Source organism: Rhyacophila brunnea, unplaced genomic scaffold, assembly GCF_057557595.1.
Source record: "Rhyacophila brunnea isolate RB1 unplaced genomic scaffold, BYU_Rbru_1.0 scaffold_1, whole genome shotgun sequence".
Taxonomy (NCBI): Eukaryota; Metazoa; Arthropoda; class Insecta; order Trichoptera; family Rhyacophilidae; genus Rhyacophila; species Rhyacophila brunnea.
In genome coordinates this window covers 4,557,670-4,583,700 of record NW_028232751.1, presented here as the reverse complement: position 1 = coordinate 4,583,700, position 26,031 = coordinate 4,557,670, and the positions used below count along the sequence as shown (strand labels likewise).

At 35.2% G+C, this 26,031-nt stretch overlaps 1 protein-coding gene across 1 annotated transcript in view; it reads right to left on the bottom strand.

Moving 5' to 3' along the window:
• The window catches only part of LOC147079393 (uncharacterized), a 41,476-nt gene extending 15,844 nt beyond the window's left edge, over positions 1 to 25,632 (bottom strand). The window contains exons 1-5 of the mRNA XM_085940706.1: positions 25,398 to 25,632; positions 7,557 to 7,674; positions 6,207 to 6,374; positions 4,366 to 4,499; positions 380 to 592 (exon numbers count right to left, since the gene is read on the bottom strand). Coding sequence (XP_085796832.1) covers positions 380 to 592; positions 4,366 to 4,499; positions 6,207 to 6,374; positions 7,557 to 7,674; positions 25,398 to 25,451 — 687 coding nt within the window. The 5' untranslated portion in view covers positions 25,452 to 25,632. The remainder of the gene's footprint in view (positions 1 to 379; positions 593 to 4,365; positions 4,500 to 6,206; positions 6,375 to 7,556; positions 7,675 to 25,397) is intronic.
• Between the last annotated feature and the right edge of the window lie 399 nt (positions 25,633 to 26,031).

Sequence of the window (26,031 nt, the reverse complement as noted above, 5' to 3'; positions counted from 1 at the left end):
TTCGGTTTGGTTTAGGCAGGGTTTAATTGATTTTTAAAAACTAGCCAACGCTATCTGTAAATTGTAGTCTAATAAATTCGAATCCTGGGTCTGGCAAGTACACATATTGTTTTTCAATTTGTGTATGAGTCAGGGTATGGACCTAATAGGTTGATCAAGTGACTGACATCCATTTCTCGTAAAAAACAAAAATCTGTTATTACAAACCTCCACTCTGTGGAGGTCCATGTGATCCTATCAGGATCGGACATAGTCGGAATAAAAACAAATACCTTTGACTGACAAAGTTCAGTGTGCACTATTTGATATTATGTTGGATCTTAACAGCCTGATGGTCACTTAATAATAGTGGCAGATTAATATGAATTAATATTTTTACCTGTTGGTTTATGTCCTGCCCAATTTTGTTGGCTCGCCCATTCCCTTCGATTATCACAGCGATCAAGATGGAGATATTGATGAACCAAAATATGAAGGCGCGGCTGAAGAAGATCACCATGAGAGCAGAGGGTATCCACGTACCGAAGAAATTTTCAGACTGTATAACACCTGGTATTGTAGCACCGATAAAATTGACGGTGTCATGCCACGTCTGAAATGGAGATATTATTGAGGTATTATAATACAGTCGAGCTCGGTTATTACGATCACGGATATAGCAAGATCTCGAATGTAACGATGAAACATTCGTTGACATTTTAGTTTATGAATTTCTACATACATTTATTCACTGTTATAACGAGCAACTTGTCGGATATACCGAGCTAAAATATCGTCAAAATTTTTTTTAAAACTGTTAATGTGTCGATTATTTAAAAAACATTTCGACCCTAACCAATAAAATCTGGCCAGACAGGATGCCGCCGGGTTCGGATTACGTATTTGACACTAGTTTAGTGTCTAAGTACCTACCTAATTGGTGTTTCGCCGACAAGATTGAAAAAGTATCCACACATATGGTTGAAAAAAAAATCCAAGGTTTGTGAAGTAAGTAGGTACCAACCAGCAATGCTGGTCCAGCATTCATTACAATAAACAACTTCTTGTGTAGTTTATGAATGCCATGCTTGTTTCGGGGAAAAATTCTAATTGTGTATCTTTGTTTGAATTGCGACTTTTCGTGTCATGTGACCACTCATTTTTAAAAATAGATATTCTCTGATATAACGAGCAACGCTTATAACGAGCAAATTCAGGCCATCTTTATATTAATAAAGCCTGAGCATATCTTTTTGCACAAACAACGAGTGGTCCACTGTCAAAATCAGATGCCAGATTGCTTGACATATTGATTCGCCCTTTCTCGTTTCAAATTGAATTATAAAAAAAATCTCAAATCAAATATATTAATAAATTATAAATAGTATTCATTCCTGTTATTCATCAGCTGTCAAATTCAGACTAGTCCTTCACACAAAAACCGGTGGTAATATCGATAATATGTAGCATTGATCTATGCAATACATATGTAGAATATGTGTTAATGCTAGTGTATTATTTATCATGAAACTCATCTATCCAAATCAAACCATTCCCTGTGTGAACACGACAGACGCGTCAGTATGACCACTCTATATAACAATGACAGGTCATCCATAGACAACAACGGGAGGGGTAGAAAAAGTAAGACCAGTCGTTGTGAATGTATCGGCTTTCTACTTGAGTCGGCAATGGGCGGTCCCATCAAAGTATTCAATCCCTACGGATCCCAGCTCTCTATCCTAGGCCAGTATTTCTAGCATCCTTGTTGACACCACCCAACCACCCTAGTTTCGCCTAGCTATTAGATTTAGTCAGCAATCCAGGGTGCCCTTTGACAGACAGGCACTACCCATTTCTCTTATATAACTGGGCCAACTGTCTAGCAATATTAACAAAATTTCGAAATCGATTCTGCTTGAAGAATAATATAGAGCAGTGATCGCCAAACGGTCGCGGCGGCATTTTCGATACCTCGCGTAGGATATTTTGTCATATTTATAAATTTACTTCTCAAATTTTATTATTGGACTCCGAAATTAAATATTTCTCGAACTAAGTTTCAATGAAATGTTTAACAAGTTGCTATTGAAATATGAATCTTGGCATAACGACTTATGCTGTATCGTCGAAAATTTTCAAGAGAAATCAGAAGATCATCATCAGAAATGGAATTGATAGAATTTCAATTTGGCTTGTCGCTGAAGAGTGATGCCTCAACTGTAGAATCTGTATGGCCTTTCGTCCCAACAGAAAAATATCCAATGTTAATTCAAATTGCACTAAAAAAGAAGACATTGCTTTCTTCTTCCTACTTATGTGAATCAAGGTTTTCCACTATGAAGGTGGTTAAAAGTAAATATTTTAAAAAGACTCACAAAAATTTACATCTTGACAATTTCATTTGGATGGGAGTGACAAGGTACTCACCGAGAATTGAAAAAATTGTGGAGGAAAGTGAATGCCATTATTTCATTAATTATTTTTACTTGACGTTATACTCACACTTATTTCAAGATATTTTTCAATTATTATTTTGTTTATAAATAAATAATTACTAAAGTAAGCATTTAATGTTTTATTGGGAGTCCGATTTCCTAATCTATTTAAGTCATATTTATAATAATACTATGTATCGCACGATAAAGGACGATGATACAAAAATATAAAGAAGGAATATGTATAAGTAGCTCACCAGACAATTTCAATTTCTGAAAGTAGCTCACATCCTTATTCAATTTGGAGACCACTGATAGAGAGCTTCAGTTTATATCGTATACCTACGTGGCCTACGCCATTCGCCTCCTTTTTATGTGTGGCCGTATATGTATCACTTTTTACTTATGCCACCAAGTTCATGCTTATCGAACATGGTGGATTACATCACTCCTACCAGCAAGTAAATACTGATCGGAGATTTTTTAGAGGAGTAGTATCCAGATAACTGGATGGGAACTAAAATACCCAATGCGTGTGGAGAAGCAGTCAACCGATCTCGAGTGTGGACAAATACGGGATAAACTTCTTCTTCTTCTTCGATGGCGCTACAGCTCAAGTCGAGCCCTGGCCTCCTCTACCGCCGTCCTCCAGCCGGAACGGTCCTCCGCACGTCTTTTCCAGTTCCTGATTTTAGCAGCTGGTTGGCATCTTTTGTAATGTTATCACCCCATCGTGTGCGTGACTTTCCCACTGGCCTTTCCCCCCTGGGTTTCATTCTAGGATCTTCTTCGGTATCCGTGGCTCAGGCATGCGCTGGATATGGCCTGCCCAGTTTAGCCTCTAGAGTTTTATGAAGGTGGAGAGTTTTGAATCTTGGTATAGGCGGTATAGTTCCGTGTTGTACCTAATTCTCCACTCCTCACCGTCATTCATGGGTCCGTATATCCGCCTCAGGATCTTTCTCTCAAAGCAGTCCACCATTTCAGCTGCTTTCATATTTAGCGTCCATGACTCGCACCCGTATGCAACGACTGTGCGTATTTATAGTGCCAGGTATTAGTTTTTCTGTGGACATTTCTGGATTTGAATATGAGCAGCAATGAGAAGGACGATTTATTTGCAGCGGTTATTCGGACTTTTACTTCTTCCAGTTCCTCATTATCTTTTGTAATATTGGAACCCAGGTATGTGAACCGGTTGACAACCTCAAATTGATGGTTTCCAAAACTTTCCAATACGAGATAAACTAAGATTATTTAATAGAAAATCGCTGCCTAATGAGGCAAGGGGACACTATTTGACAAAAATCTGTTAGTTTTGACTTATGAATTACATAATAAGGAGAAACAGTTGAAGTTTCTGGGTATGGCTGCAGTATTTTTGCAGAAATTTATTTTACCATAATATTTCATATGACAAATTTCAGAAGACAAAAATACAGCATTCCCCAGCTTGTCATTCAAGAAAGATCAATGGAAAGCGTAGCAGAGGACGGCGCCGCATTTCGTGGCTTAAGAACCTCCGTGATTGGTACGAGTGCAGCTCCACTGAACTGTTCCAGATAGCAGACGACAAAGATAAGATCGCCTTGATGGTGGCCGACCTCCGCTAGGGGATGGCACAATAAGAAGAAGATTTCATATAAATTTGTATGACATCAACATGAATATCAAAGGAGTATAATAATTGTTTTAGTGCAATAATACATTTAATTACATAAATTGATTTAATTTAAATATGGGACGGAATTTAAGGTGGTTCTTTATAACTTTAGATAAAATGTTATTTTTTTAGTAAATTTACATAATAATAATATAAAAATACTTTATAAAAATATCTAATTACTCTCTTACTGATATGCGAAAACTTTGACAGCCTTTTTCTCAGGTTTTTTCAAATAGTGTACCCTTGTCCTGAGGCAGCGATATAATATATTATTTTATTTACCAGTGTATGTGGAATATCAATTGCATATGTGATTGCAGCAATGGCATCCGCGAACAAAGTGAAAACTGTTGTTAAAACCCACGGTGTAACAGTTATGTAAAGTCCAGTTCCTTCAGCTTTTAGAATTGCTCCAACTAATAAAACAGAAAATATTCTGAATTTAAATTTTCTTAATTAAATTAAAATACCAACAATAATAAATAAAAACAAAAGCATTCGTTAATAATTAAATTATTTCTAATTAAGTCTCGATGACATTGAGTTACTTTACAAGCTACACGCTGGCGTGTGGGCCGATATGCGTCTGCGCAGTAGAGCGATAGTGGCGACCTCCCGGTAAAGTAAGAACTACTCATTACGTCCTGTCAAAATAGTACCAAAAATGACGGTTTCAACTCGCTAGCTTGTTGGCTTCAGAGCGAGTGAAAAGTTTTGTGTGTCATCATCACAATCGCGCTAGCTGACACACCAGCTTTTAAACTCGCCGACAAGTAGCTTGTAAAGTAGCTCAATGTCATCGAGGCTTTACCCAGTTATGTTATTAAATATTGTTGTATGAAAATGGCCACGAGTCGGAAGAAATAACATGACATCACAATATATTAACTAGAAAAAGGAACGGGTATTGTTTTTGCTTAAATATAACTTACGAAAGGGTTAACTGTCAAACCGAGCTGTGACACTACGCTCAGTTTATAACATTTATGATCAATATAGTTTGGCAAATTATCATGAATAGAATCACACTTGAACAACGCTGCCAAATTATCAAAATTTACTTTGAAAATCAATCGTCGATTCGTACAATTTAAAGACGATGTTTTTCTATGTAAAATTGCATTCAGCGATTACGTTATTTTTTTTCTGGGTTTTGTTAATAAGCAAAACTTCCGCATATGGAGTGAGACCACTCTACAGACTCCATTGCATCCACAAATATGCATCGTTTAATGCGGCTTACATGCAGGTGGCATCATCGAACCTTATTTACAACTAGCAGTATCACCCGGTGCTGCCCGGGAGTGGAATGGTTTAATATTTGAAAATTAATAATTCTAAATTTAATTCGTAGAGTGCAAATGATTGAATTTAAAAAACACAGAAACGCGATGGAAATGTTTACGCCAAACCATCAGATTATCTATATGTCGCTAGATTTCAAAATCAGCCAAGTCCATAATAGATGAATAGGAGAAAAACAGCTTTTTGTTTTCTCAAATATACAGTCACAAGGGTGAAAGTTTATATTATTTCGAGTATAGAATATTTAAAACTAATAAATTCCACATTTTGATAATGCAGAAATGTAAGAAAGCAGTAGTTCTTCAGCAATTCACAAAAAAGTCAAAAATACTTAGAGGTGGACTTAGCTGATTTTGAAATGTAGCGACACAATTATGCAATCTGCCAGAGCTGAAAATTGCACATAGGGTGAGTCTCGCTGAGCCTTTTTGAATTGGATTCATTACAAAATTTGTACATATTCTAGCGACATTTTCAATAAAAAAATGGGGGTTGCAGCATTAACTTCCGCGTTTCAAGGACCTGTACGCGGCGGCCTTTACAGGCTTTTCAGGGGTCTCGAATTTCAGTTTTAGCCCGTTTCACCCCGGGGACAGTTTTACAATAATAAATTGAATATGTACTACTTGTTAAGATATTTAAATGCAATAAATGTACAAAAAAAAACAAAAATCTCTTATATTATATTTTTTTACTTTTTAAATTCAATCATTTTCACTCTACGTAACTCCCGGGCAGCGCCGGGTGGTACAGCTAGTCTATTATAAAATTGAATTCAAAGTACATTTACTGTAATAAAATGTAAATATTTTACTTACAAAACAAAATCGATGATGTAATAATCCATAGTCCAGATATTACGGCGTAGACAAAAAACCAATCGTAAGTCCTCACAGCAGTAAATGGGGTTGTAGAAAATGTTACGATAAGTCCATTTAATATAGAATCAAAATCCCCTAAGTCCACTGGTTGGCGACAGTCGTCATCTAAATGATATTAAATTTAAATGAGTACATATTTACTAAAAACCGTATTCAGCTCACCTCATAATATATAATATATACATACCCAGTTAATTCTCGTTTATATACCAACTAATAAATTTCCAACACTTCAGATTTTAAACATACCTCGTAACTTAATTTTAATGTTTACACAATCATTTAAAGTATTAATAATCATTATTTGGTATTCAATCGAGAATTCACTGGTTTCGGGGTAAAAAAAGTCAGTTTGGTTGCAGCAGAAATAATCGGTTTTAAAATAAATCACAGTTTTCAAATACTTAGATGTTAATAATTGTTTTATTTTTACATTATTTATGGATAAGTTTTTTATATTGTGTTATATTTAATGTTTTGAATAAGTAATTTTACATATAGTTAAAAATGATTTCCTCAGTTTAGGCTATTTCTACAAATTAAAATAATTATTTATTTTGCTTATATTTGACAAGATCTATGATAAACAATTCTTTACACACATTGGCATTAAAATCTTTTAGTAAGTACACACGCACGTTCTTGCTCGACGGTTTTACGCCTATTCCAACATGTCCATCTGGCTCGATGGTTTTTTGTCCGAGATCGAGCAAATTCATCGATCCGAAAGAGATTCAAGGTCCATAATTCTTGCTCGATGCAGTTTGAGTGGGGGAGTGAGGGCGCACCGGCAAGGCTCGTGTGGCCTCGCTCTCACTCGTGGTCGAAGTCGTGGCGATGCAACGGTGTCCTCACAGCGTCTCGTGTCGAGTTGCTCGACTGTGTAGACGCAGCGACGAGCATGCTTCCAAGTCAACATGCTCGATCGAGCAAAACCGTCGAGCAAGAACATGCGTTGGTAAGTACTAGGCTTTAATTTCGTAAAAACGCGACTTAATAAATTTTCCCCTGCAACCACAGAATTAACAACATTCCGTGTCAATGTGCATTTACCATAGTTTGCATATTGACTGAGGATGAAGAAAAGCAATACTTGAGTCGAAAAAATCACTTAAATGAAATATCTTTTATTTTGTTATTAAAAAAAAAAAATTGCATTAAATAAAAACAACAATTAAATGAAATATTTAAAAACTTAAAATCAATTTGACGTTATAATCAAATTCTATCGATTACCCTTCGCTGATAGTAATAATTAATTAAGTATTTGTTATAATTTGGACTTACTGAAAAAATATATGAAATATATGATGAACTGCAGTTTATTTCCCTTCGTCAAATTTAGAGTACAATCATAAATTGACAGCCCAAATGCGGAAATTGCTAAATACAGAACACCCTGGAGCTGAAAAATAATAATAATAATTAGCCACTCTTTCAACACCTCTATTCACTAGGATTAAACGACGGTAGAAGGGAGGAAAAACGAGATGCAGATTACACTTAACCAGATCACATGAACCTCCACAGAGTCTAACAGCAAACGATGAAACATTAAGGCTATACTTCAGTTGAGGCATGGTCTAAAAAGATCGTGGCCAGGCGATGCGCGGATTGTGCAAATGACGCGTGCCGAATGAAATATAATTTATCATAAAAATCCAACATGCGTCCATTTAATGTTATGTTTATTGTTATATTACTAATAATAATAGTATATTAATTGACATGTTTTCTTTTTTAAGTACATACGTAAAGTTTTTTAGTCTTCTTTACACGATTTAAGAATATTTTCATCCGACGCCATGACAAAACAAATCGATGTGCGGATACCTCGACGATCGGTCTCCGATTGGCGACTAGTGAGAAATTTCGTCGCACCTACTGTTGAAAATTATTTGCCGTTTCAATGAAGTACGCTCTTAAGTTACTTGTTCTTTACCTCTGATAATTATCTTAGAAATCGGGGGCATCCGTTGTTTGTTCTCTTAAGGTGCAGAACTAACCTATCATTAGTAATGCCAATTGAGAGGGCAATAACTATATACAATCAAATCGCTTCGGATATTGATAAATTCCACTTACTTGAGAGTTAACTTAGGTGGACGTTGTTTTATAAGATTTTACGATATGGTCCATCACCCAAGTTCACTCTGTGTACTTCCATGTACTTTTATTTTTATTATTTGTTACTCATATTACCTTGTATTTTTATTTCAACGTTTTTAACACTTATTTTTTGTGTCATGTCATGAACGCTTTGAATTTATAATTTGTCATGTTCATTACAATATTTAAAATAAATTTATTTGAATTTTTAATAATTATTGTTTGCACAAAATAAACCATTAACGCTTTCGCTGCTGAAGAGATAATGAGATTTTAATTGCCCCCTTTAAAATGCACGTTAATTACATCGATCGGCCGCGTGGTCATTAGGCGCCGTGTGCGTCTTCCGCGTCCAAAGTATTAATATTATTATGTGTTATCAGTCATCGCTGACATTCTTCAAAATAATTAATTCGGTTAAAATGATGTGATTTATGGTATCTTTTTTTATCTTGGGGTTCAAAATGAGAGTCAAAACTCAAGTCAGTCAGTATTTTGGGCCTCAACGTCCCTAAAGCCGGCACTACAAAGCTGTAATAACTTAGCTAAAGCTGCCAACCACAAGACATAACTTTAATGTATTGTAACCTGTCATATTCATTTAAATTGACCATCGCAATCCTTTCAACTCTTTCAAATATTGTTTTATAATCAAATAAAATAAATTAAATAAATTGAACATTCATAATTTTAAAGCATCTCATGCATATACTGTGTACTTTTTCAATTAAACTACGGACATCCAACTTAATTACGATAATTTCAACAAGTAGTTCATACATAAAATGATTTTCAAATTGCGTTGATAATGGTGTTGGATATCGGCTTTTGTACATTAGAATGTTACATTCTCAAATATTGTGAATTGTTCGTTGAACAAAAGAAGTGGCTTACTAAATTAAACATATGTTAGGTTTGGTTATTCAGGGGTAGTCAACCTGGTCCCTACCGCCCACTAGTGGGCGTTCCAGCTTTCATGGTGGGCGGTAGGGGTTTTAAAAACATTTTCATTATGTTTTCATAAAATTCCCCGTGACAATTTAAAGTTCAGAAAATATACTGTTTGTATCGCCCTCGCATTAGTTTAGTTCACATTACGTACCTAAGTGACACTAAACTGCGCTATAGTGCGATCGCAAACAAAAGAGATTCGTCCCAGAACAGCTGGCGCATCTCTCCCCACACCACCCAGCTGTAACAGACAAGCAGAGCTGGTAACCTGCGCCCCCTCCCAAACCCAATCCACGATGCGCGAAGTAAAGTTACTTTCCTACTTTATAAATCACCATTACTGTGGAACCGGTGGGCGGTTAGAAAATTTTACTACTAACGGAGATACAAAAGTGGGCGGTTAGTATAACAAGGTTGACTACCCCTGGGTCAGATTTTAATTATTCATAAATGGTAGGTGTTAGGCGTCGGTCGCATTTCAAGGTTTAACCCTCAAAGCGTTATGGGTAATTATTCTGAAAACAGACCCAATACCTACTACAATATTATAATTTTCTATATAATTCCGAAAAATTACTTCCCAGTAAAAAGTGGTGAAATGCAATTCGGTCATAATTTAGATAGATTTAAAAATCAACTCCGCCTAGTCGTTTATGAAATTTGCCATCATAATCATCCTACATTCAGTTTTATCTTCTTGCGATATCGTTGAAAATTTTCTTAATGTAAAATCATATACTTAAATCATCATCATCATCAGCCGGGGTCAATCCACTGCTGTATGAAGGACTCCCCAAGCTTCTTCCAACTCTCTCGGTCCTGTGCCTTTCGCTGCCATGTATTTCCGCCGAACTTTACCAGTTCGTCAATCCAGCGGCTTTTAGGGCGACCCTGTGGCCGTTTCGTGCCCCTTGGGATCCCCTCGATGACGGCATTTGTCCAGCGGCCGTACTTTCGGCGAGCAATGTGCCCCGCTCATCTCCATTTCAGCTGTTTGGCAACGTCTATTACATCGCGTACTCCTGTCTGCTTCCTAACGCATTCGTTGCTCTTACGTTCTTTTCGCATTATGCCCAACATACACCTCACCATGCCTCGCTGTGCGACTCTTAGCCTTTGGACATCTCTCGTGTTGAGGGTCCACGTCTCGCAGCCATACGTGAGCACGGGTAGCACACATTGGTTGAACACCCTACGCTTAAGACATAATGGTAGGTCACTCTTGAAGATACTATTCAGACGTACGAAAGCACTCTATCCCAGCTTTGTTCTTCGAGCAATTTCATCGTGCATGCTTCCGTCTATGGGCACCTGCTGTCCGAGATAGACATAGCTGCTGACTTGCTCGAGTTGGATGCCATTAATACAGATTATTGCAGGGTCCGAAAAACAATTCCTCATCACTTTTGTCTTTGAGACATTTATCTTTAGGCCGACCGTTTGACTTACATCCGCAAGTTCTTGCATTCTACCTTGGAAGTTTTTCGGGTCTTGTGAGAGTGAGAGTGAGAGATATACCTACTTAAATAGGTACCTTTTTAAATAAAATATAAATCATGCTATTCATATATATTGGTTGAACATTCAAAGTTGTCCAACCCCCGGTCTATGCGAATGTGTGTACTGGGCGGTATTTAGATCCAGCCAAAAAGAGATGATCAATGGCACTCAGGTCGAACAGGTGAAAAACTACATCTATCTGGAACAACAAGTGTCTATAGAAGGATGTATATTTGATGAAATTGTTCGTAGAGTAAAGCTAGGCTAGAGTGCTTTTGGCCACCTGAACAATGCCTTCCACTGTGCCTAAAGCGCAAAGTGTTCAACCAGTGTGTGCTTCCCGTAATCATATATGCGTGTGAAACATGGACCTTAAGTAAAAGAGAGATCCAGAAACGTAGAGTAGCATAACGCGGTATGGAGAGCTGCATGCTGGGCATAACGCGAAAGGACAAAAAGAAGAATGACTGGATAAGGAAGCAGACAATGGTTTCCGATGTGATAGAGTTCATTAAAAGCCTCAAATGGAGATGGGCTGGACACATAGCTAGATTGAATTTGCCATTGCTAGAAGAAGAGACAATCTTTGAACGAATTTAGTCATCCAGTGGTATCCAAGAGGTACAAAACGTCCACAAGGTAGACCTAGAGGCCGCTGGATCGATGAAATGATAAAGTTCTGCGGAAGTACGTGGCAACGCAACGCACAGGACCGAGAGAAGTGGAAGCAGCTTGAAGAGGCCTTCATCCAGCAGTGGATAGATTCAGACTGATGATGATGTAGATAAAATGTTTAATTTACTGCCTTGTTCGTTTCTAACATTACGAACATAATATTGTGTGTAGTAATACAGGAACATTAATGAGTAATGACTATGCACAAGTGTTGCTATTTTCTCAAGGCATTTATTTACTGGTACGATATTGATTTTTGCCGCGATCTGTTTGCGCCAAGGTAATTATAGCTGTGATAATCGTGAAAGTTGTGATGAAAAAAAAACAGAATAATAATTGATTTCGTTCGTTCATGACCGTGTGATCTGATGCATGTGAGCACGGAATCGACAATAACAACAAGACTATCAATGCTTGCCACTGAGACAACAACTTTCCAAGGGACCTGGCCCGCGTGACACAAAGCAACTGCAACTAGACACAATGACATATTAAGAAATTACTAAATTTTTTATACCTATAGAATTGCATTATATTATACTTGTATAATTTTCAATAGAAAGTTTTTTATAGAAATTATATAGAGTTTTCATCATCAGCTGGGGTCGATCTACTGCTGGATAATAGCCTTCTCTAGCTCCCTCCACTCAGTGACGTCCCAAGACAAAATGCCGGCCCTGGGCAGGGCCATTATGCCGCCCCATTTGTTTATACAATAATTTTTATCATTAGTGCTCGTGTCGTTTTTGGTCACCAAGGACGTCGAAGGGCAACGGAAGTAAACTAGACATAGCCAACCCGACAAAAAATACAGTCATGTTAAACCTTTTATGTCAATTAATACGTTTTGTTTCTAACCAGTGAGCTGCATTTTTTTAAAGGAAAGATATCTTCGTTATTAAGTAGAGCAGAGCGGGGTCATTTGAGCCACGGGGTCACTTGCGCCACCCTTAGTATCACTCTTACGCTGCATTATAGATGCAAGCGGTAGATTCCGAACAAAGCGGGAGGGGTAGGCAGCCAATCCGCAAATGCATCTGTCACCGTCCGGTGTTCGATGTGACTGTGAACGTGCGATGTTACTATTTTCACGCCAAAATTAAAGAAAGCAGTTCCTCATACTTTTTGGTCTCAAGACTCTCAAGCACATGTCTATGGTGTTACGGCAATCAATTAAATGTATTTTGATTTAAAAATAGTGTGTTTATGCGATGACAGTATCAAAAATAATCTATTTTCAATAGTCTTTGGGTGGCTCAATCCAATTAGTAGTAATTTGGGGAAGGGGTCATTTGAGCCATAACGAACGTACACCTGAGAGTAACAGATACACCTGAGAAGGACCAGCTTGCTGCAGAACAGAGTAATCGGAAAAGTGAGGGTAGCGAGAAGATAGTAAAGTCGAAGAAACTGACAGTGAAACTATTTTGAAGAGTCCTCTGAATCTGATGAAGAGACACGACCTGTTAAGAAAACTAAAAATCTCCGAAAGAAGAAAAAAGTACAGACAAGTATAACTATATGTTCCTATTGTTTTCTAATAACTTGGATTAAAGATTTAAGAAAGATTTTGTTTGTATTTTATATTGCTCTGATGAAAAAAAACCTTTCTACGCCCACTGGCTCAACTAATCCCATTGGGTGGCTCAGTTGACCCCACCTAGTGGGGTCAACTGAGTCATCTGGCATTTTTGACATTAATGTAAATTTAGTCTTGTAAACATCGTCTTTGTTACAGTTTTTTGATGGAGTTACATGACCAAATAAACAACTTAACTGTTTTAAAAGATATCATTTCTTATTTCTTCGTTAATTAGGAGCTATACTGCTTTGAGAAAAATCATGATCAAGTGACCCCGCTCTGCCCTACTCAGCTTTGGTAGCTATTTCTATATATACCAAATGATTCTCCTCGATTTGCCGCCATTCGGGTTACTGCCGCCACCAAACGACGTTCAATCTGCCTACCCCCACGGGATGTCGCTGCCTCCACTCTACTTGATCCCCAGTTCTTTGCTGCCACGTACGTCCACTGAACTTTATGAGTTTGTCTATGACGTCCATGTGGGCGTTTAATGCCCTTGAGAACCACTGTATGACGACAATATGTCCAGCACATTGCCTAGCGACCTCTATGACATTGCGTACCCATGTCTGCTTCCTTATTAATTTAATTATTTTGTGATCTTTTCGCGTTATGCCCAACATCCACCTTTCCAGTCGTTAAAGCGGACAATACCTCTCATGACGCTAGACGCGGCGTGGAAGACCTGGCAGCGACGGTGGGATGAATCAACCAAGGGCCGGCACACATATATATTTTTTCCAAATATTAAATGGCGATTGGACATAACCAAATATCTGACTCCTGACCATCACACCAGTCAATGTGTGACTGGACACGGTGGGTTCGCTGGTAAGCTCTTTGGGCTTGGACTTGTAAGCCAATCGACATGTCCATGCGGAGGGGTAATTCAGGACGCCAACCACATCTTCTGGGAATGTCTTAGAATGTACTCCGAACGGGAAGAGATGCTCAGGTCGGTCCAATCAGCTGTTGGGCCCATCGGGCCGTCCGACTTGGTTGCTACTAAGATCAATAATTATCTTTCATTTTAAAAAATTGCGGCGTCTTACTGCGGGCGTGAAGATCTCTTCACTTAGTTTTTGCTGTCCGTATGATTAGCTTCATTATTTTTGTTATATATACACTAGAATCATTTTTATTTATATAATTTCCTTGTGCTCTTCTCTCCCGGGCACTTTGCATTAGAAAGTAACTTCTTTGAACTCAGTCAGCGCTCACTTTGCCCGTAGCAACCTAAGTCCTTGGTATCTTCTCCTAGGGCATTCCCAGCCTAAAACTGAACTAGATGCTTCACATCTCCAATGTAGGGTCACGTGATACGGTCGATTAAGACCGAGTGTGGTGTGTGGCGGATTTTGGTTTGGAGGGATTAACTTCAATGCTTTCCATGACACGTTGCGATAATCGTAATTGTTGAATTTCTATTACATTAAGACTCCATATTTCACACGCATACGTGAGCGTTAGTAGCACACATTGGTTCAACACTTTATGCTTAAAACACGATGGAAGGTCTCTTTTAAAGTTACTATTCAGGCACCCAAATGCACTACATGCCAGTTAGGTTCTGTGAGCAATCGAGCAACAATTTTGATATAATTTAAGTATCGTACTAATCTTATGATGCGTTTTAACCAGAGCGATGGAGCGGACCTCGGAGCAGGAGCAAGGAGCAGTGGAGCACCGAAAATTTGTAGTGCTCCACTGCTTCGGATGTTTTTTTTTATTATATTATTAAATTTTCGTCCTATAATCCGATGAAAATATTATATTTGACACTTTGCAACACTGGAATTATTTGAAATACGGCAACACTGCCGAGTGATAAATAATCTCACTTTTTTGACAGAAGAGGCAGATAATGAAAGACGATTTGCTGTCAATTGAAATGAAAACATTGAAACATGAAATATTGTTTAATATACTTATTAATAATAAAAAGTACGAATAATAAACTTTATTTCAAAACTACGTATTTTGAAAAATGTTTAGCATTTGTATACATATAACACCTTTTAAAACTTTTAACCCGGAGCGGAGCAGACCCTGGAGGGGAGCTGAAGCAAGTATTAGGTCTCGGGGCGGAGCTGGAACGAAGATGGAGCGGAGCAACTCAAAAAAGGGTCTGCTCCAACGCTCTGGTTTTAACTACTTCGATGCCCCCTTTTAATGAATCGATTGCGTTATTTGCGTCGCCGTTGTTATTTAGGCAAATAATAATTATCATAATTATTATGATGAATCAATACCCAAGCGGAAAATAATAATCACCGGAGGAGTTGATACAGAGTGCTGCGTGACGCGCCAACGAGCTCTAGCCGTCGGTGCAATGAGTACCTACACACTTTTAAAATCACCCGTGCATTAAGTGCAAAATCGAAAGTATAATCCGCGTGATGATGCGTTTTAAACAGACATCAATGAAGTATGTTATATCACCATGTCCTTTTTTTACAACTGTCTAGCAATCTTGCAATCGGTTTTTAACTAACTTGCCGACTAGCTAGACATATGAAACTTTTAGAGTATATCAGAACACGATGCCAATGCTTTTAGCCATCTTTAAATAGAATTGAATGCATTTTTAGTTAATTCTGTTTTGTATGAAAAGTTATTTCGATACCATTATTGGAAATGACATTTCATTATTCAGTATTTCTAGCTAGTCAAGTCAAGTTTATATGATTCAACAGAAAATTTAAAAACGTTGTCTATAAAAGTTATTTTTATTCTGTAATTATTGTTATTTAAATCATCTAATCACATTTGGGTGGTGTAGTCAGCAATAGGATTTGTATTTGCGAGATCCTGTGTGATTTCTTAGTCAACAGACCGATTGTGAAAATATTTTCATTTTCTTATGACTTGAGTGAAAAAAATATTATAAATATAATTTAAAGAACGTGACCTGTTTCTGGACACAAAAGTATTGGAAGTATCATAATTAGGCTTACCATACGTCCCGTTAGTTATTATTATCATGAATGATTGTCAATAATAAATTGTCATGATTGACCGCATACAGAAGACGCATTGTGTAAGTGTTACTAACGACACTCACAAAATGCATTGCATTTATCCATTGCTATTTCATATTCTTGGCGACCTCTATCACATCGCCTACTCAAGTTTGCTCCCTTATCCATTATTTTATTTTATGGTCTTTCAGCGTTATGCGCGACATGCACATTTCCATGCCACGTTCTGCTCAATCTGCGTACCCCCACGGGACATTACTGATATCGATATTGTCTGATTTTTAAAACCGGTGTTTCGGTATTGAAAAATACTGGGATACCGGTTTGGAAATACCGTTATTGCAATCCCTAGCTGTAATCATGTAAAAATAATAACTACTTCCTCATATTTCAGTTATATTAAATGCATTTCGTATAAAGTGATATAATATTTTTAAATCTGATTTCTCACTTAATTGCGTACTATCGTAATGCACAACAGATTGGCAGTAATGTCTAATTATGTCTCTGTACACCTTACTTATCGGTTCTTCGCTTGTGACGAATGAAATTAAAATTCAAATCACCATTTTTGCAAACGCACTTTTCAACCGAAACAAGAAAGACTTTTTTTCACACCATGAATAATTGTGTTAGCAATAAATATTTTCCCTAATTGGAAATACTATTGCTAAATAAAAGACCAGTTTTAAAAACAAGTCAGTAAAGAAATCTTTGAAAAACACTTTTCTTAGTAGTTTATCCATGTAATTTAACAACGATAGGAGCAGGGCGGACATTACTAAATGACCAGTTGAATAGATCTGACCAAGCTGACGAAACCAGTTTAATCCAAATAAAATTTATTTTATTATATGTCATCATTATCATCATTACCCCTTATCTATCCACTGCTCTTCAAGCTGCTTCCTGTGCGTTGCGTTGGCACGTACTTCCGCAGAACTTTTTCATTTCATCGACGTTTTGTATCTCTTGGATACCAATGAATGACTAAATTCGTCCAACGATTGTCTCTTCTTTTACCAATGACTCCAACCGATCTCCATTTGAGGCTTTTAATGAACTCTATCACATTGCAAACCCTTGTCTGCTTACTTATCCACTCATTCCTCTTTTTGTCCTTTCGCGGTATGCCCACCATGCGCCTCTCCATACCGCGTTGTGCTACTCTACGTTTCTGGATCTCTCTTTTACTTAGGGTCCATGTTTCCCACGCATATGTGATCACGGGAAGCACACACTGGTTGAATACTTTGCGCTTTGGGCAGTGTGGAAGGTCACTTTTGAAGACATTATTCAGGCGGCCAAAAGCACTCCAGCCTAGCTTTACTCTACGAACAATTTCATCAAATATACATCCATCTATAGACACTTGTTGTCGCAGATAGATGTAGTTTTTCACCTGTTCGAGCTGAGTGCCATCGATGAGGATCTCTTTTTGGCCCGCAAAGCAATTGAACATAACTAATTTGTATTATTTATATATTAACCAAATGCACTTAAAAATTAAACCAATCATAAAATATTACAAGTTTGTCCTTATAGAAAGCATTTCCATAATATATTATATTGAAACAATGTCAAAATTAACAGCCACGTGCTCTATGATAGCTGTGGTCGTTTAGTATTTTTTTGATACCACTGTATGACTGCATTAATTGTGACAGCGGTTCTCAACTTGTTAAGCGACATGCCATTTCATCTCCTTGGCGACTTTTTTATACTATTATCCATTGATTTCTTTTGTGGTCGTTCCCCATTACGCCGAACATGCACATTTACAGGGTACGTTGCCCTATTTGTAATTTTTGGATTTATATTACATTAACGGTTCGTGTTTCACACACATACACACTTGTCGCCTACGTAACATTAGTTAAACACTACCTACGCTTAACGGCCCACATGCCCCACGTAGGTCAAAATGGAGATTTTTTAAGGTATTTTCAGAGCATAATCCTGGATAGTCTTTAAACGTTGTAGATAATATTATATGTATATAAATTTGAAGCCTTATTATACTTTATATTTATTTTAAACATTTGATGACTGCATAAAGTATTTTATAACATAAAATAGTATTCTTTTAAGCCTCACGATCTAATATTTTAGAGTTATTTTAGAGAGTATTATTTAGAGAGTTTTATTTTAGAGAGTATAGTCATATTTCAGTACATCCATGTGCAGTGGTGTTAAGATTTTTTATATTTATTAATTTTTAAATCCATTTATAAAACCATTACTAAAATTAATGTTAACATTATATAGAGAAATATTTACGATACAAAATTATGTTTATAATCTCTGTGATACCAAATTTGACAAGAATTAGGCATTATATTATTCAAAAAATGGGCACGATTAACACATTTGAAGATAATTCTAAAGATACTGATGATATAGCGCACGTGGACCGTTAAGGGGGAGAGGCATGCCAGCAGAGAACCTAGCGGAAAAATAGGAAGCTTGCAATTTGAGATTTTTTTTGATAGTTTAAAATTTCGACTAGGTATATTAATTAATAAATATGTATCTAAAAACATTAAAAAGATTTTTTGTTTTTTTTTTTAATTTAAAGATAAACTTACAATTGTAAAAAAATGTGAATTCCTTGAAGGGTCACATCTTATTAATACATTATATTGTATGGTCATATTTATTATTAAAATTTAGTTCATTAAGCTTTAGATTTTTTGTCGCTTAGATTTTTGACTAATTCATCGTTTTAATATTTTTCATATCTATTTTAAAAAACATCGATTTTTATAAAAAATATAAATGTGTATAACTTGAAATCCTTTTTATTTATATCGAATCGAGCTTCAATATTAGGACCATGCCCAAAATAAAATTTGATATAAATAAAAATGATTTGAAGTTATACTGCTGCTGGCGTGCCTCTCCCCCTTAAGGCGAATTCTTTGCCTCAATTTACGATCAAATGTGACTTCAACGCCATCTAAAGGCATCTACAGGCATCTACCATGAATTTCTAAAAATGTGTTACTAAAAACTTTCGTCGATCGCAACCAGATGGCAATAAAATATAAAATAAAATATTGTGTGTCGCCACATATTAAAAATCACAAGCTTGATAAAAATGCATTTAAATTTATTATATATTTACTTACCTATGTAAAAATATTTACAATTAATATTTACCCCATAAAATATTTACAATTCTAACATATCTATTTGATTTGATTTAAAGTGTTTATGATTTTTACATTTTGTTTACCGTAGTTTTTTTTACAGTGGCAATACAAGGGTATCCTGTCCAGTCAATGAACCAGATTTTTTTACGTTGTCAATACGAATTAATATAAATATTTTTCTACAGTAAAATTCATTTATAGTAGTAAATGAACATTTAAGTACAAATGTTTATAAGATTGAGTTTAATCTTGTACAATTGACAATTACATCGAATTTCTACTAGAGGTGGAATAAAAGAATGATATGAAATGAATAGCAAAACAAATGCCATTCGAATTATTATTAAACAAAATAAGGAATATACAGTTGTACTTGGTTATTACTAGGAAGGTTGGACCGGCTGAATGTGCTCGTTATAAGCGGTACTCGTTATATCAGAGAATAGGTATTTTTATTGTCGGCGAAAACAACAATTAGACACTTAACTAGTGTCATAAACGTAATCTGTCCCCGGCGGCATCCTGTCCGATCGGATTTTATTGCTTAGGGTCGAAATGTCTTTAAACGATCAACACATTACCAGTATTTTAGCTCGGTATATCCGATAAGTATCTCGTTATAACAGTGAATAAAAATGTACGGAGAAAATCATATACCAAATGTCAACGACTGTTTCCTCATTACATCCGAGATCTCGCTATGTCCGAGATTGTAATAACCGAGTTCGACTGTAGTTATAATTATGACAATGTCGATATTATATAGACATCCCAATTCATTTCGTTTCAACCATGTCCGATCCTAATGGGTTCATATGGGCCTCCACAGAGTGGACGGTTTGTATTAACTAACTAACTATATCTGAGATAAGAATAAAGTAAGACACGCAACGAATTGAATAAAAAAGAAGTTGGAGGTAAGAAAAAACGTAAATAAACATGCGAACAAATCTTGATAAGCAAACCCAAGGACAAAATAAGTGACAAATTAAAAAAAAAATTGTAAAACGTAAGAAAAAAATTTAGAATTTGAAGTAAGTGCACCACTGATTACATAATATTCTAAGAAAAAGACAGAACGTTATTTCTTTGAAAAAATCTAATGTCGATTTTAAAGAACAGTGCAAGATAAAATAAAAGATAGTTTTATTTATTTTACCTATAAATGTGTAAGTGAAATGGATTTGGAGATATAAAAAGAAACCTTATTGGCCCAGTGGTTTCTAGGTGTGGACTTTTGTAATTCCCTGAAGATCTCGAATAAATAATTAAAAATTATCAACACCTATACCATATTCCTAGGTATCTACTATGATTGAAAAGTAGATCTTAATTTTTTGTATTTATGATTGCTTCATAAAAAAACAATATTTACGACTTTATGATTTAGCAGATAAATGAGCAACTAAATAGTGATCCAAATATTATGAAAAGTTCAACTATCAAAGCATCACGGCATAAAATTAGTAATACCACGGTTATACACAATTTATTGTACCTACCTATTGTTATAATTTTCTTAGTTCATTTAATCGTTTTTAATTTAATTTATTTTCAAATTCACCTCTTATGTGTTCATTCACTGAATTGTTTACCCTATATTTTATGGAGACTAATAATAACTTCTATTTTCTACATACTAAATTATCAACCTCCACTTTTTGACAGGACGGCATACAGTTATATAGGCACGTAGATAATAATTTTAAGGCCGTAGACAGGAATGAACGTTTGATGGCCCAAATATAGTACAATAGTATGTATGTAATTAAAATTAGGGTACAAGTCGGTTATCCTGGATACAGCGGCAAAGACATTTTGAAAATAGCCTATATACTGGATTATTTGTTAGGATTACCTAATCTAACTTAAACTAACCCAAACTAACAAATAATCCAGTATATCGGCTATTTTCAAAATGTGTTTGCCGCTGTATCCAGGATAAACATATAGAACAAAAGTTAGTGAAGTGGAAGTTTGTCGAGGCTGTTTTGATCGGGTTAATTTGTCTTTGAATAATATTGTGACTAGAAATTTTAACAATTCTTATTATTTTTAACATTGTATATTGTTCATAATTTTCGCGACTACCACGTGAATAGACGATTTTTTTTTTACTTATAACATTTTAAACACTTAACATAAATATGGATAAATTGTACAGTTACTAGACAAAGATTAAATTTGATGTGTGTCAGAAGTATCTTAGGCATTTTCGCTCGTATGCTTTCTTTATATTATTATGAAACTATATTTATTTTAAAATCGCTTTATAAAAGGTAGGTACGTCAAAACAGTAATAAATATCTGAAATAATTACACAACACTATTTCAGAAAGTGGAGGTTGATATATGTAGTCCATTGACATATGCTCCAATATCGCAAACAAAAATTATTGACAGCAGAATTAACACAGTTTTTGTCTTCGTACCTGGCGAACCTTTATTTTCAATGTATGTGTGTGTGTATGTATTTTTTAATCTATGCAAGTACTGTTTCAAAAATAGTTCGATTTATTTCCGCGTTAGCAGCATATGTCGATAAAGTCTTGTCAAATATTCATTTTATTTACAATCGATTCGTTAATATACAAAAATACAAGATTAAATTTAAATAACTAGCCTAAAAATTATTAAATAATATTTTTAATAGAAACGCTAAACGTTTTTTGCGATAAATTAAGTCTGAACCGAGATGTTTCGATTTTAATTGCATGCTTTCTAACCTCTAAATCGATGTTTTTTAAATTTGAAAAAAAAGATATAAGGATATAATAAATTCCAATTAACGTTTAGCGTTTCCCTAGGTAATAGATTTACGTACATTTTTATCGTAATTTTGATAATAAATCTTATGTCATTCATTCTTACCACCCGATAGAAATGTACCGAATTTGACACGTATTTTTGGTATATAGAACTCCACGATACATCTTAATTTTTTATTTTATTTTTCTCATTACTTTTGAATATATATTTACCGATTAATAAACTTTTCTAGCTATTTTTCGATAACAACTTTACCTAGAGACATCACCTTAAGGCACAATGGGACGCCCTTTTTGAAGACAGTATTTTTTGTATTTAGGCGCACAAATGCACTCAATGTCAGTTTGGTTCTACGTGGAATCTCGTCATACATACTACCGTCAATTGAAATTTGTTGTCCAAAATAGACGTAGTTGTAGGCGATATCATTGATCAGGATCGCTTTTGTTTCAGCAAAGCAGTCTATCGTTATTTTATTCTCCGAGACATTTATCTTAAAAATACTTTGCCGCTATTATTTGCAAGCTCTTGCATCAAAGCCAAGCATCCTGTTCTGAAGGTATTCTGCAGAATTTCGCAAAAACAACAATATCTTCTGCAAAGCAGATCGTACTGAACTATTCACTGTGAATGGGGATTCCACTGTTCTCCCAGTCATGTCACATAAATAAATCTTCCAGAATAGCTGTGAATAAATTTGGGTTAGATTGTGTCACCTTGCTGGATACCCTTTCTAATAGGAAACCTGGTTGTTGCACCAATTCAATATTGTATATTATATAATAAATAACAGCGATCCAACCATCGTATATACAACATTTTTCAGGAATACGATAAGCCTTTGGTATTCGGATTTTTTTTCGCTTTACGATCAAGCCATGGTTATAATTTGCAATACTCTACAAGAAAATATGTTTGAATCTAAATCTTTTCCATACTGATTGTCTGATAAACATGAAAATACTCGCTAAAATGTCAGGCTATTTTTCTCTGATTATATTTATCTATTGAATATCCGCAAATGGGATATTTAAAAATGTTTCATATAGCGATAATAATACAATTAATTTAAAACAGTTGAAGATTTAAAAAAATGATTGACCTAATCAGGAGTGTGCATTAAAAATTGCTTGTTATTATTATTAATAGGTATATTATATCAGGCATCGTGATTTGATTAGATCGGTTTGGCAATAAAAAATAATGAATACTAATCGAATACTTGGATAGTTATGATAGCGACTGCTACATTTTGTTAATCAGAAAAAGTCTAAAACAACTATAATATCGAAATAACGTCACAGAATGAAATTTAATATCGATCGCATCACTCCACGCAGCATCACATCCACCAAGCCTCGGACCTGGGATTAGTATCATAACTCATGTACCGACACTTTATGCTGCAATAAAAACTCGCTCCTCCGTTCATCGGAGCAACCACCGATACGACTTCATCTCAAAAAATATCAAATAGATTCCATCTATTCAACAGGATTCGAACGCTAGATTCAGCGACGATTTTCTTTGACGCAGATGACGCTATCGATTCGTCAGAAAATTTAAAAACTAGGCGTCTCTAGAGATCTTAAAAAATGCACATTTCTTATAAATTGAGTTACATCCTTGCAAATTACATCAAAGCGGCCTATAATAACACAACTACCCACTAAAACAGATATAAGTATAATAATATATTGTACATATTCACAAAAAAATAAACACTATTATCATTATGTGTCAACACTCTAGAATTATTTTTGGTTACGTACTAGACGTGATTTTATGAAAGGGGCAGTTTCATCGATTTTTACTGGGTACGATAGTTTTAGAATTTACGGTTTGTTTTTATGTTTTATGGTGAGGGCCTCAAAATCAGCCAGTGCCTCGGGCCTCCGCATATCGCATTTCTTCGTTGCTTTTCAAAATATCGATGGTCCAACATTGACACCACGTATTTGACGTCGAATAATTTAGATAGGGGGAACTAAAATGTTATAAAAAATCAGGTAATATTTAAAAAATAAACTATGGAAGTTATTTCACTTAATAGTTTTTGTATAATATTTTAACTTCCCCCTGTCAAAAATATTGAATGTCACATGCAACGGTGTCAATGTTAGACCATCGATATTTGTATTAGTTTACCCTAATTATTATATAATATTACTTTAATTTCTTTTATTTTGCTAACTGTCAATTCATGGTGGAACTGCATTGTATTGTTGTTTAATTTAATAAAACGCAATCAATAAATTAGGACCGGTTTCGTCCGCCTCAGAGGGACATTTTCATAATTTCAACATTTTCAACAGTTGAAAATGTCCCTCTGAGGCGGACGAAACCGGTCCTAATTTATTGATTGCGTTTTATTAAATTAAACAACCATATACTATTACTTTAATCGAGAATTGGATTGTTAATTTGCCGAGTAGTGCTTATAATAATGATTAAGTATATAAATATATTGTTTAAAAAGTATTTGGACATTTATAGTATTATTCTGTAATACTTATCGGCGGGAGGCGCAAGAGTTGGCGATGGACCGAGGGAAATGGCGCGAACTTGTGCTTGCCCTATGCCCCAATGTTGGGACGTGACAGGGTGGAAGAAGAAGAAGAAGAAGAAGTACTTATCTACTTTTAAATAGTCTTTTATTCATATCATAATATTTATTTTTTTTGTTTTTTCTCCTCGTGGACTTTGCAATTAATGATAAAATATTAAGTAAAAATAACTAGGCAAATAATTTGGAAAACTACAAATGATAATTTCAGTTTGAAAAGATATTATAAATTTATTATTGATTATTCAGTCATATTTACATATTCCGATATATATTTTATATGAAAATACCACAGTCATTTGAATACGTGTATTAATTAAGGCGCTAAGTACCAAAAACATAAAAACTGACATTTTTATAGAAAAATGTTCTACATACCTACGCCAATAACTTCAACTATAGTCTAAGTGCCTCAAGCAAGTCAAAAAAATACAGCAACATAATTAAACCTGTCGACGTTGTAAGTCCATTGGCGTGTTTTATTTATAATGGTGTAAGTAGCACTGCAGTGGTCAACGGCATTCAATATAAAATAGCTGACGATGGTGTGTTGACACTTGCGAGTTCTTAATACTTACCTAAAATTATAGAAGCTGCCGTGATTGCTTCACACTGTAAAACTACATTTTTCAAAAGGTCTGCTTCATGAAATTTTACTGCAATGACTCAGTATTTTGTAACTACAGGCAATACTACTTTTTGGCACTTAGAGCCTTATTTAATACACGTATTCATTTATATAATCCGTAGGCATGCGTAAATTATAAACAAAGGATTATTCACCACCAGTTTATATATCAATGGACACTTTTTTAGTTTAGTTTTTTTATTACTCACCAGCGTCCATATTGAAGAAAAAATAGCTGTTAAACGTAATCTTTCACTTGACATTTTTACTAAATTGAACTTGCACTCGCTAACTTTATAAAATGAATTTCATTTACAGAAATTACTAAAATAACTGTTCGCCAATTAGTAATTGATTTCGGTGTTTTAAAGTACTGTCTAATTCACATGTTGAGTTTTAGTATTGTTGAAAAAGTATAATATTGTTTTAGTCGCTGTGTGTAATGACAGGTGATATGAAGTATTCAAACGATAGGCGCAAATAAAAATATTGTCCACCAAACATCATTGACGTAGAGTGGATACATACAACCAGAAAAAAAAATATTTTAAAAATATATACTTATTTTAAACCTTCGATTGGAAAGACAGACTAAAATATTCGTCAACATCCGAAACACTATAAAATTGTCAAATTAGTAAAACATAATTATTTTCGTCTTATATAAAACATATACTTTCCTTTGTCTTCTCTATTCTTCCCAGTCCTCTACCTATGCTCAGTGACGTCTCTAGGCAAAGTTCCGCCCTTATGCAAACTTAGAATACCGCCCCCTTTCATTTTTAATCTCAAATGTGCAAATTTGTTGGGTACATAGACAAATGCAACCAAAATCTTGACTAA